Source organism: Rhizopus microsporus, assembly GCF_002708625.1.
Source record: "Rhizopus microsporus ATCC 52813 unplaced genomic scaffold scaffold_17, whole genome shotgun sequence".
Taxonomy (NCBI): Eukaryota; Fungi; Mucoromycota; class Mucoromycetes; order Mucorales; family Rhizopodaceae; genus Rhizopus; species Rhizopus microsporus.
This window is the reverse complement of record NW_019671932.1, coordinates 233723-245356: the sequence shown is the minus strand read 5'-3', so window position 1 is coordinate 245356 and position 11634 is coordinate 233723. Positions and strand designations below refer to the sequence as shown.

At 37.6% G+C, this 11634-nt stretch overlaps 7 protein-coding genes across 7 annotated transcripts; 3 read left to right on the top strand and 4 right to left on the bottom strand.

Moving 5' to 3' along the window:
• Window positions 1-166: 166 nt before the first annotated feature.
• Window positions 167-760, top strand: RHIMIDRAFT_262975 (uncharacterized protein). The gene is made up of 3 exons (XM_023611635.1): window positions 167-269; window positions 324-578; window positions 640-760. The coding sequence occupies exons 1-3, from the start codon at window positions 242-244 to the stop codon at window positions 669-671; spliced, it is 315 nt and encodes a 104-aa protein (XP_023463200.1). The 5' UTR covers window positions 167-241; the 3' UTR covers window positions 672-760.
• A 667-nt stretch (window positions 761-1427) lies between these two features.
• Window positions 1428-1706, top strand: RHIMIDRAFT_262974 (uncharacterized protein; the record flags this gene model as incomplete). Its single annotated transcript, XM_023611634.1, has 1 exon — window positions 1428-1706. A coding segment is annotated over exon 1 (215 nt), but the record flags the coding sequence as incomplete, so codon positions are not given.
• Window positions 1707-2242: 536 nt separating this feature from the next.
• On the bottom strand, window positions 2243-3298 carry RHIMIDRAFT_229882 (uncharacterized protein; the record flags this gene model as incomplete). Its single annotated transcript, XM_023607655.1, has 2 exons — window positions 2369-3298; window positions 2243-2307 (listed from the first exon to the last, which is right to left on the bottom strand). Exons 1-2 carry the CDS (start codon window positions 3234-3236, stop codon window positions 2243-2245), a joined length of 933 nt encoding a protein of 310 aa, XP_023463198.1. The 5' UTR covers window positions 3237-3298.
• A 536-nt stretch (window positions 3299-3834) lies between these two features.
• RHIMIDRAFT_246097 (cyclin-like protein) lies at window positions 3835-4999 on the top strand (the record flags this gene model as incomplete). The annotated part of the gene is made up of 7 exons (XM_023610268.1): window positions 3835-3912; window positions 3960-4087; window positions 4140-4221; window positions 4267-4386; window positions 4444-4561; window positions 4617-4662; window positions 4711-4999. 7 exons carry the CDS (start codon window positions 3835-3837, stop codon window positions 4997-4999), a joined length of 861 nt encoding a protein of 286 aa, XP_023463197.1.
• A 390-nt stretch (window positions 5000-5389) lies between these two features.
• RHIMIDRAFT_206793 (4-dihydromethyltrisporate dehydrogenase) lies at window positions 5390-6525 on the bottom strand (the record flags this gene model as incomplete). The annotated part of the gene is made up of 4 exons (XM_023606934.1): window positions 5390-5793; window positions 5847-6065; window positions 6128-6238; window positions 6291-6525. The coding sequence occupies 4 exons, from the start codon at window positions 6523-6525 to the stop codon at window positions 5390-5392; spliced, it is 969 nt and encodes a 322-aa protein (XP_023463196.1).
• A 172-nt stretch (window positions 6526-6697) lies between these two features.
• RHIMIDRAFT_206723 (Pkinase-domain-containing protein) lies at window positions 6698-8322 on the bottom strand (the record flags this gene model as incomplete). Its single annotated transcript, XM_023606928.1, has 4 exons — window positions 6698-6803; window positions 6865-6944; window positions 7000-7272; window positions 7324-8322. 4 exons carry the CDS (start codon window positions 8320-8322, stop codon window positions 6698-6700), a joined length of 1458 nt encoding a protein of 485 aa, XP_023463195.1.
• A 114-nt stretch (window positions 8323-8436) lies between these two features.
• On the bottom strand, window positions 8437-9276 carry RHIMIDRAFT_48062 (uncharacterized protein). Its single transcript, XM_023615296.1, has one exon. It carries the CDS (start codon window positions 9233-9235, stop codon window positions 8762-8764), a length of 474 nt encoding a protein of 157 aa, XP_023463194.1. The 5' UTR covers window positions 9236-9276; the 3' UTR covers window positions 8437-8761.
• Between the last annotated feature and the right edge of the window lie 2358 nt (window positions 9277-11634).

Below are 11634 nucleotides of genomic sequence, written 5' to 3'. Positions count from 1 at the left end.
TACAGCACCTTTCTCCAAAGGTAGTATAAACTTAAACTTAATGGAAGTAGGCTGTCTGATCTCTGTTAGGTTATGCTATTTAATTGACGTTACCGCTATGATTTTGTTTATATTTGGAAACTATCTAATACTGTGGACTACAGAATGCATATATAAAGCACCTAAGCTCTACATAAGCATCTTTGTGTTTACTATAGTCGAATACATAACATCTTTTGCGCCATTAATATTGTATTTTTACATGAATTTCTGTGTACCACAATTGCTAAGTAATGAACAGCATCTTTATTTTAACAATATCATTAACACCCTTTGTTACGTAGATGTTATTCAAAAGCTGCGAAATGAAAGCTATAGCATGATCCGAAGGCAAAGGGAAATAACACATGAGGTTTCTACAATCAGGCTCAATAACCAATATGCTAAAGATACAGCTTTGGATTGCAAAAAGAAGCAAGCAGCCTATGATGATCATTTACTTGAGAAAGAAGCAAAAGAAGAATACTTATCAGTAATGTTAGAAAGAGATGCACTATGCTGCATCTGCTTATCAGGCTATGAAGAGAATGATATATTAGGTCGACTATGGTAAGCTATAAGAGAAAAGGCTTCATATTAAGACTCTTTCTTTTGCTTTAGGTGTATGCATTATTTCCATAAAATATGTATAAATAGATGGCTTATGCTTGATCAAAGATGCCCTCTGTGCAAACAAGATTTTCGTAAAAAATAATTTAAAGTAATTTATATTGAATTTATGAATGATTACACCCATTTTAAGCTCTAAAAACAAACATGGTGCGATTATTCTACTTGTATAAAAAGCCTTTATCTTCGTACTTTTATTATGTTTTTCTTGTTACATTGATATACAGTTAATACGTATGAATTAGTAAGCGTCAATTAGCTTTATCGTACTATCAGTGGCAATACAGTGGTGTTTAACAATATTTAGTTGCTAATTAAATATTCCTAGACTAAATAAAGTTTAAACAGTGAGACAGTGTTATTTGATATAGTGGACAAGACAAATCTGATGCCATCTCGTTTGTTCAAATAGAGCAGTCTTTGGGCTTGTCACAACAACGAATACTACTTGAGGTATACTTTGCTTACTTCTATATGTTCTACCACAGGTTTCTTGTGGGTCAATCATGTATAAAAAAACCCCCGAGGATATAAAACTGTTGTCTAACCTTTATCTATAAATACCTTTCAACCCTATTTTACACTTTTTCTTTTTCTTTTCATTCTATAAGCAAAATGTTGCGTCCCAAGCTAATGTTATGGCCTAATCGCTTTTTCCGTTGGATAAAAGGCACTTTCAAGCCCAAGGAGACGGTGACTACGCACGATCCTGAAGAGTCTCCTCCAGTTCTATCGACTTCAGCAGAGACCTTTGTTACTACTAACGATGACCCCTCTTCAGAGTTATTCAAAACAGGGATGAAGTTTTTGCCTTTGTCGGCAGCTTCGTCCTCGGCATCTCTGCAAAGTAAATCCTGTGTTATCACTAGCCCTGTGGATACGTTTTTCACTGCTCAAGCCGCCATCGAATCTCCATGTCAAAAGGATCTTCCTACCATTGTGGATATTCACCCCAACCAACAAAAAACGAAGCCATTTGTTCCTCCAATTGTAACAAGCTTTCCTCGTCGTAGGTAAAGCCCTGCTGATTATAAGTCTAATAAAAAGTAAATGGCACATATAATTTGAAAAAGACAGGTATTAGTTTATTATTGTTTCAATTGAATTTGCATTAATTGACACGTCAATCAAGTTTGATTGAATAAAAAAAAGAAGTTAAAGTTGACACATAGTTGAGATTACAATAACGCATTTGAGTTTAGCCTATTCAAGTTTCAATTTAGTTTTTGATTGTTTCATGCAATTGTATTGTATGTCCTTGATTATGTACTAGTAGCTCGCCTTAGCGCTGTAGCATTCAGGCTATGCTTTGTAGTGAAATACAAATATAGAATTACAAGACGATTGGCTATATTGATTAAATCAGATCAACTCATCCTAAATTTTAAAGCAAACGTTGTCGCTGCTGTTATCGAAGCAAAACAAAGAGGATATAGTATTGTATACTAATAAAGATATATCTCACTACACACTTCAATTAACGAATTTGAGTCTACTTCTTGTACTTAGGAGAAAAGATAATCAGTAATTGCAGCAGATCCAACTCTGGATTTATGAAGCTGGATTATAATATACTTTATTTGAATCAATGATATTAATTGACAAACTTCCATTTGATTGGAACAGATCCATGGCTAAAATCACCCAGCTGCTCAAAAGCTATTATAAAAAAAAGAGGGTGTTTGTATCAAAAGCTGACAAAAAGCAAATATGATCTTACCTGCTGGGCTCATCTCAAGCCCTCCCGTTTGGCAAGTTTTGCAGTCATCCACAATGGTAGCCCTGACTGATTTGCCATTAGGTCCAACTATTTCTATAGTTTTACCACAATTAGGATTTCTACTATCAGGTGTACCCATTTGCTTAGAATTCAAAGCAGTAACAATTTCTGTGTTTTTTCTTCGTTGTCCACAAATGCCAACGTGTGTCTCCAAATCATAAAAGGTTCCTTCTCCTCGAGTATATCCATCATCTTTTGGAGAAGCACCAGCAAGCCTGACGTTGCTGTTGGGAGCAGTTTGCCCACTAGCAGTGTTTGCACCCTGTTGGATACCGTAGCTATTGGGATTGTTATATTGTTTTCGGGGAGAAAAGTTGTTGCTAGCTTGTTGGTTGCCATATGATCCGCCATAACCTGCATTACCTTGATTACCTTGATTGCCTTGATTATAAGGATTATTTTGCTGCTGATAGCCGTTGCTATAACCTGCAAGGTTATTAACGTTATCATAACGACCTTGGGGGTTATTGTTGTAAGCAGCATTATTAGCGTAAGGGCCACTGTTATAAGCAGCATCGTTGGCGTAAGGACCATTGTTATAAGCAGCGTTATTGATGTATGGATTATTGTGATTATAGGCAGCGTTATTGCTAGTACCATTACCATAAAACTGAGGATTACCTTGATTGCCATTAGTAGCCCCAGAAGCTTGTGCGTTGTTTGCATAATTACCGTTCATGTTGGCGGGCCCTTGTGGAGGGGTTTGCATACCATTAAAAGCTCCAGGAGGATAGTTATAAGCATTATGATAAGGTGCATCCTGGCCAGCGTACATCCCTTTATTTTGCGATTGTCCATCAGAAGCCATAGCTTGCCAATCTATAGCACCATCTTCGGTATACTTGATACCTCGTCGGCTTAAGCCATTCCCATTGTAGTTGGCATGATAAGGAGGATACTGTGCTGAATTAGGTTGTGATCCTGCTGAATTAACAGCATTGTATGGCATAGGTGGCGCTAAAATCAAAAAAGTAAAGAACGACTCATTTTGGATAGCATTATATATATATACCTTGTGCATAATTATTAACTTGATAGAGACCCTTCGCGTGGGCTTCGGCTATCTCGGGATGATGAACAAAAAACAAATCATTTGGAAAGTCAACAGCCAAAGAAGAACTTAATATTAATGAAATACATGCTGTAAGTATGAGCGGCTTCATATTTGTATACAAAAGAAGGCTTATAAAAGAAAAAAAGATACCACCCTTCGACGATGGCTTTATGTATAGTCCAAATCATGGGTATGTTAAGTCTCAGATGTTCTTCAACTCAGAATCAAGGGTATCAAGGGTACCGAGAGATCAACGACTGAAGCAAATAAAGCAAGAGAGAGAGAAAGAAAAGAGGATGTTTCTGTTTTTGTACCACAAGTTGCGGTGTTTCATTAGACAAGAGGATTTAAAATGTGTCCTGAGAACTACACTTCTTCTCTTTACCTTTACGTTATGAATCACACTTCTAACTCAAGAGCGGTTGACAGAGTAAGTAGATATAGTATGTTGCTCATATACTAATAAAGCTATTTTAGTGGAGTATAAGTAAAGAAGAAAGACTTTACTCTCCATCTATTGAAGATGGAATGAGCCTCGAGGAAGAGTTTGCATGGAGAATGCGTGGTGTGTGTTTTATTCAAATAGCAGGAAGTCGACTAGAACTGTAAGTAGATCTATTGTTTTATTCTAACAGTAAGAAATAAATAAATAAATAGGCCTTTACCTGTCGTTGGGACTGCGTCTACATTATTCCACAGGTTTTATACTGTCGCTTCACTCTATGAATTTCCATATGATGTGAGTAGCATTATAATCAAGCATTAATTCATTGACATTCAGTAGAAAATTGCCGCTACTTGTCTGTTTGTTGCTTGTAAGAGCGAAGAGACAGCAAGAAGAGCGTTTGATATAGCAAAAATATGGTCATTTGGAAGTGAAGAAGATATTTATGAAGAAGATATCGTAAGTTAGGCCATCTTTGTTTATATATTCCTTTTCGGTATTAATCAATGATAACAGAACGAATTTGCTGACGAAATATTGAATTATGAGTTGATCGTAGTAGACCTTACACGCTTTGATCTAGACATTGATCATCCCTACTACTATCTTTATGATATTTGTGAACAAATACAAGGTACAACACTTTATTTTTCTTCTTTACTACAGTTAATATATGTATATCCATGTAGTACCTGAAGAAGTGATTAATACATGTGTTGCTATGATGAATGATAGGTATATACACATATATTCACCCTCTTTTAAATATTAATTACCTCCTAGTTATCGATTACCATTCATTCAGTGGTATGGCAACAGGTTGATGGCAGTAGTACTGTTGATGATGTCTTTTTGTGGTTGTGAAGTAGAATATGAAATTGATCCTGATTCTGAGCTGGCTCATTATATGGAAGAGCACTCACAAGTTATTCCAGGTATAAGGAATGATTCTTATTCAAGATGGTTACTGACTGCTTTCAATACAATAGAGATTGTTGGTTCCGTCATGGACATGTATAAACTATTCTCCACCATATATGCGTCTCCAACTGGTTCGCCTACATTACCTTAACCGTGCAGAGAAATACGGAGAAGGGGGAGGATTCCCATCATTGTAAATACTTTCACATATTCTAAAATATCATTGACAATAGAATAGTCGCCTATTGCTTTACTTGTAAAAAGCCTATTAAATTAAATAGACATTTTGTAGTTATGAAGATACAAAAGGGCCCTTGCTGTATCTTTAAGGGAAAAGTCTGTGCAGTTTTAAAAGTGAAAAAAAAAAAAAACTCTGAAATAATGCTTTCTAATGAAGTAGTCTTGTTACCTGCTTATCTTTATCATAATACATCTTTAATACGTACTACTCATGACCACAAAGAAACAATAAACCAGCAGCGTAGTATAAATGTATTGGAAAAATTGTAAATGATATAATAATTCATTCATTACAAAAATATTAATCAAAGATAGGGAAATCATAGCCATACATTTCTTCAACAAGATCGTTAAACCTAGCCTTGATATCTAAATTTTCGATTTTCTTAAAGTCATCCTCGTCCAAGTCAAAGGAGAATAAGTTCAGATTGCTCTTCATACGTTCTATCTTGGTCGTCTTGGGGATAACAGTGATGCCACGCTGAATGACCCATTTCAGCAAGACTTCGCCAGGCTCGCGTTTGTGCTTTTCAGCAATCTTTTTGATCACAGGATGCTCAAAGAGAGACTGAACATCCTTCAGATTGTTGGGAACTACACCACCATAGACAGTTGGACCAAAGGCGCCATATGCAATAATATGGATATCGTGAGAGTTCACCCATTTGACAAGGCGCTTCTGCTGGAGATAAGGATGATGCTCGACTATTTATAAAGCTTTGTTAGTATATGTCAAACATAGCAAGAAGACAACATACTCTCAAGGGCAGCAGGCTTGTATTTACAATAAGTGAGAATATCAAGAATGGATTGAACATTAAAGTTGGAAACGCCAATATTGCGAACAAGTCCCTCATCCACAAGTTCTTCCATCGCACGCCAGCATTCATGTATAGGTGAGCGCTCCATCTTGTATTCTTTTTCCATGGCAATGTTTGGCAAGTCTTTGGGTTCAACAAAATGACTAGGGATTGGCCCTAAATAAAGTGAGAGGTTAATCAACACCTCTTCGGTCAAAAGAACAAAGAGTGAGACTTACAGTGGATAAGATAAAGATCAAGATAATCGAGACCCAGATCTTCAAGAGTAACCTTGATAGCCTTCTTCACAGCTTCTTTACTATGATGACTATTCCAAAGTTTGCTAATAACTATGGGGAGTTAATATCTATCAAAACATTTATCTCATTTTGTTTTAATTACCAAATAACTCTTCGCGTTTAACAATCCCGTCAGAAAGGGCTCTCTTGATAGCCTTGCCTACTTCTGCTTCATTTTGGTACAAAAGGGCGGCATCAATCAAACGATAACCCGTCTTGATAGCATTGTAAACCACTTCCTCTGTTTCTTTACGATCGATTCGGGCGGTACCGAGGCCAACAAGAGGCATCTTTTGTTTGGTGCGATTCAATTCAACATAGTTCTTTTGGCTGCTCATTTTCTTTTTCTTTTTTCCGAATAAAAAGACAGACTAAAGCGCGTATTTATAAGCAAAATGCATAATCGGAGATACTACATAACAGACTAGGGTTTAGAGGAGTAAATGCAATTTTTACGTAATCATGGAAAATGAAAGAATACTTTATTTGATAGAGAGGACTATTATAAGGTTATATCTTTCCTTTCTCAAGGTATTCATTAAATTGGAAGGATGGATCTGTATTTAAATATTCGTGTTCCAGCAGATTAGTTGCTGTAGGGCGTTGTATAGGATCACTATAACAAAAAATAAACGTCAAAACGCCTGTTTAACAAAAGGAACGGATTTTTAACTTACATGATGAAGCACTGCTTAAGAAAGTCTTTTGCGCAATCTGATATATGATCTGGTATATTTGGGGAATTTAATCTTCCGAGCTAAGAGCAGTAAAGATGTTAACAAATGTAATACATTTATATTTCATGACATTACGTTATAAATAGCAGCTATCTGGCTCAGCGCTAGCCATGGCCTCTGCCCTGTGAGCATTTCTAAAACAGTACAGCCTAAGCTCCATATATCTACTTTGGCGCTGTAGGGTTCATTCTTGACCACTTCTGGAGCCATCCAGTAGATAGAGCCTCGAAGTGACATTCTAGAGTTTTCGTCATACACTTCATCATAGTCATTCTTTTTAGATAATCCAAAGTCAGATATTTTGCATATACCATCTTGCTCAATTAGTATATTGGCTGCTTTAATATCCTAAGCGAAACCTTATTAATGACAATAAGATATATATTGCATCTACTTTACTCTGTGAAGTATATTTCTTGAATGAAGGTAGGCAAGCCCTGAGCATATTTGCTTAGTTATATACCTTGTCAATGACTCATCAAATGGACCATGAACAGATAAACGGCTTGATAAGCTTCCACCGGAAACGTATTCCAAAAAGATGTTGATAACACCTTCTGTATCATCCCTGCCATAGCCTAAGTACTGAACGATGTTCTCATGGTCCAAATCACGCAACATCATTATTTCTTGATAGAGAGCCTCTACAACATCATGTTGATGTTCATTCAACATATCCGACACTGTTTTAGGCACTTCTACTTGTTTCACAGCAATAACTTCGCTTGAGCCTACGTTGAAGGCAAGGTATACTTTTCCAAATGAGCCTTTTCCGATCAATTTACCACGTATCCACTGAATGGGCGTACCAGAGGTATTTGCATGCGATAAATTCATGTGCTCGCTCACAGACGGAAGTCTTGTTATGACATGAGCACTTTTTGACTTTACTTCGACCAGGCGCTGTCCCCATAGTTTAGTGCTCTTACGACGCACCATTGTTTCCCCTGTCTTTTTGTATTTTCGACTAGCTTCACGTGCTACCAAGCGAATCGATTTAGTTGAGCGACGACTTAGAGAATTGGTAGCGTCCACGGCCACCTCAACCTCCTTATCCAAATCCTGCTTGTCAAAGTAACGTTCCATGTTGTCAAACACCACTTCTGCTGGAGGCCGTTCTCCCCAAAATTCTTCTTTTGCAGAATCAGAAGTGTTTGAACAAGAGGATTGCCGAGAAGACTTGCTCAGATCAGGTGTACTTGGATGAGACTGATGATGTCGTTCGCTTGAATTGGCAGGAGGAACAGCCCAGAGTATGTGTTGACGCGGTGGGTCATCGGATGAACAAGACAATTTGGAAGGTGAAGGGGGAGGGAGCGAGACGATACTTGTTTTACTCCTTTCTTCAAGCGGAGTAGGTGGGTCTGAAAGCTGCACACCAAATGATGATCTTTGCATTTTTGTAGCTCCTTTTCGGCATAAAGTATAATGTTTGGATGAAGGGTTCATACTGCTATACAAAAAGAGTGTTTGTTAACACCAGAGATACAGAGGCTCTAAAAGCTTACCTATACCTCTTTGATGATTCAGTGGTCGGTGATTGGCCAAGCTCAGGGGTACTAAATGAAAATGGTGATTTGAGTATAGGCTTGACAAGTAGCCTTTGAGAAGCGGATTGGTCAGCAGTAGAGCAAAGGTCCATTAGTTCATGTGGTTCGATAGGTAAATCTAGAAGGGTTTGGTTACACACACATACTGCAGCACTTTATACTTCGTACTTGGATTGGGACCATTCTCATGAAAGTAAAGATAGTCATCCAAATGCCCTTCATAGTTCATTCGATTAAGCACAAGCTGCTTTATCGTTACTGGATCTCTAATGTTTGTCACATTCAAACTATACCAGGTTTCCTTGTCTCCTGTGACTTGAATTCTCTGTTCCTACAAGCCAAGATAAGATTATTCCCTTCTCTCCTGCTTTTATGGTCCTTACTTTTGGCTGTTGATTAGGTTGTTTCTTTGGCGAATGGTGCCAATAGTTTGACCAAAATTTGGATATTTTATCTGGAGTGCGCTTATTACCTTCATCGCCCGATTCATGCCGCACTGAACGCGGACTTGGTGTCGGTCCATTCAGGGATGAAGCTGAGTTTTGTGTTGTTGCTGATCTGAAGGGGTTTTTAAATTTATTGAATGCAGCTTTTGGCGAATAAGACGTATAATTTTTCCGATTTGTGGTGCTAAAGGGAGTTGTCACTAGATGATCTGATGAAGGAGAAGGAGTAGGGGACGGCGATGGAGATGAGGAGTATCCTTTGATGTGATCCGAAGAATGAGAGTAGGGTGATATATTTGGTCGATAGTCGTGCATGTTTGTGTTGATAGATATCTAAATAAAAGTAAGCAAAAGAATGGACGTAGTTGACCTTGCTTACGTGTATAGGAGGCGGCGCTGAGGGATGATCGCTGCTATCGCTATTGTTAAGGGCGCGAATTTCATTTAAAAGTCTCCGTCGTTCATAATAAGTCGTCATGGATCTATACAACTTGATGTTGTTATGGATATAAACCCGAGAAATAGTTTGATCGGTATTAGCTGTTACCTTGGCAAATACTCTACTAATTCAGCCAGGGATATGTTTAAAAACTTTTCATGACAGATATTATGCTCTATTGTATACATATAAGTTGTCTAATTTTCAATAAAATGTTTCAAGACTCACTTTCAAAGGTAGAAGCAAACTGTCCCCATCCTTTATCATTTAACCACTTGACAACTTTTTCTTGATTCCAACAGTCAGGTTTGGTCATTTGAAGTGTAGTTGACAAATAAAGAAAAAAAAGGGAATACAGCTGCCCTACCCTCAAAGTTCGTTTTCCAATGAACAGAATCGTTTATATCTCCGACTGCAATTCGTTTTTTCTATAGCCCAGAGTTCGTTCTTTGATTGGCCAAAGCTCGTTTTTGTAATTTCCCCAAATCCGCTTTTGCATCACTCAAATTTGGTTTTGATTTTTAAAAAGTTCGCTTTAAGAATATTAATTTCAAAGGCTTGACTTACAGTGCTTCCAACAAGCAGTGTCACAGCCAACCAAAATCGACGTCGCTGGCCAATGAAAAATGATGTCACAGGGCAATCAAAATTGATGTCGCTGTCCAATCAAAATTAACTTTATATTTTCAGAAATCATGTCGTAAATCTTGGCACTGGAAAAAAAATATAAATTGAAGAGTGGTAGTTTTTTTTTTTTTATCAATACTTTGCTATTTAACATGAATACAATATTTTTATATGAAGATGGGCATGGAAAGGTTATTGATGAGAATGGCGGCCCTAAGCCTATGGACTACATTGTTGATCAGAATGGATTTATTGTTGAGACAATTGCCACACATACTGAGTACTTGAAAAGTACTGCCTCCAGTGAATCATCTCTGACTTGCCCAATGTTGATAGAGAATACAAAAGACAAAGATATCCGTATGAAGGATGCAAACACGAAACGAGATTATGTGCGTTATACTGTTCAGGATAAAGCTAGGTTTTTTGATTTGAAGATCGAAAAGTGCATGAGTGCGTCAGCTGCAGCGAAGCAGTTGGGTATTCACATTCGAGCAGCGAAGAGATGGGTTAACCAGTATAATGTGTGTCCTGATAGTATTTTTGAGAGTTGTAAAAAAGTAGGCCGTAAGTGCATCTTAACCGAAGAGCATAAAACGGTTGTTATCAACTTCATTGATGCTAATCCTTCTGCTACTGTTGTTTAAGTGACCGAGCATTTATCGACGCAATTTCATGATCTTAAAGCCTCACGCAGCACTGTCTATAACTTTATGAGAAGTGAATGTAACCTTTCGTTGAAGAAAGCAAATTTTCATTCTATTGAGAGAAACAGTTCGGCAAAGATCGAGGAACGACACGATTGGGTTTGCAAATGGGAGAATACGGACATGAATTTCCTGATGAATTGCGTGCTTCTTGACGAGCCTGCGTTTGATACTAATATGAAACGCTCACGAGCTTGGTCCAAAAAAGGTTCTCGTGCCATTGTTACCAGACCCACTACGAGAGCTAATGCAACGTCTATATTTGGCGCTATCTCCGCTTCGGGTTTGATTGCAGTTGGCGTGAAAAAACCAAGACCTGCTAAGAAGAGAAAAGCTGGTGGATATATAAGCTCAGGAACTGTCACAGTCCACTACATCAGTTTCTTAAAAACGACTCTCGATGAAATGGACAAACATTTGCATATGAAAGGCCATTATATAGTCATGGATAATGCACCCATTCACACGCACGAAAACATAAAGAAGTATATTGAGTATCAAGGATACAAATGCGTGTATCTTCCTACTTACTCTTCTGAACTTAACCCAATAGAACAATTCTGGGCGGTGGCAAAGAGTAAGGTTAAGCGCCATAGGTTTTTGCAGGAAGATACTTTATCAAAAAGAATTACAGAAGCCTGCAAAAGTATGGAGAAAAGTCACTTCAAAGGCTTTGTTTCACATTCTTACAAGTGCTAGGATAAATGTCGAAACAAGGAGCCTATGTAATGGCATCGACAACCACATCAGGAGCCAATAGCACAGCGATTAAGAAAAAAATAAGCTACAATCAGATCGGCAACAAACAATTTTAACTTTATTACATTTTTTTTATGTAGGTCATGCAGCATTGGCAAGTATTTTTAAGAGCACCAAGTGTAGGATACTTCAGAAAGATGTTGGACACTTGAGTTGGACATTTCAGAAAAGATGTTGGACAC

Excerpts from the sequence above, each read along its gene's own strand:
- RHIMIDRAFT_48062 (XM_023615296.1), bottom strand. The coding sequence starts at position 9,235 with ATGCACGACTATCGACCAAATATATCACCCTACTCTCATTCTTCGGAT.
- RHIMIDRAFT_262975 (XM_023611635.1), top strand. The coding sequence starts at position 242 with ATGAATTTCTGTGTACCACAATTGCTAA. Across the intron at positions 270-323 it reads CTGTGTACCACAATTGCTAA|ATGTTATTCAAAAGCTGCGA; the intron begins GTAATGAACAGC and ends TTTGTTACGTAG. Across the intron at positions 579-639 it reads TGAAGAGAATGATATATTAG|GTGTATGCATTATTTCCATA; the intron begins GTCGACTATGGT and ends CTTTTGCTTTAG.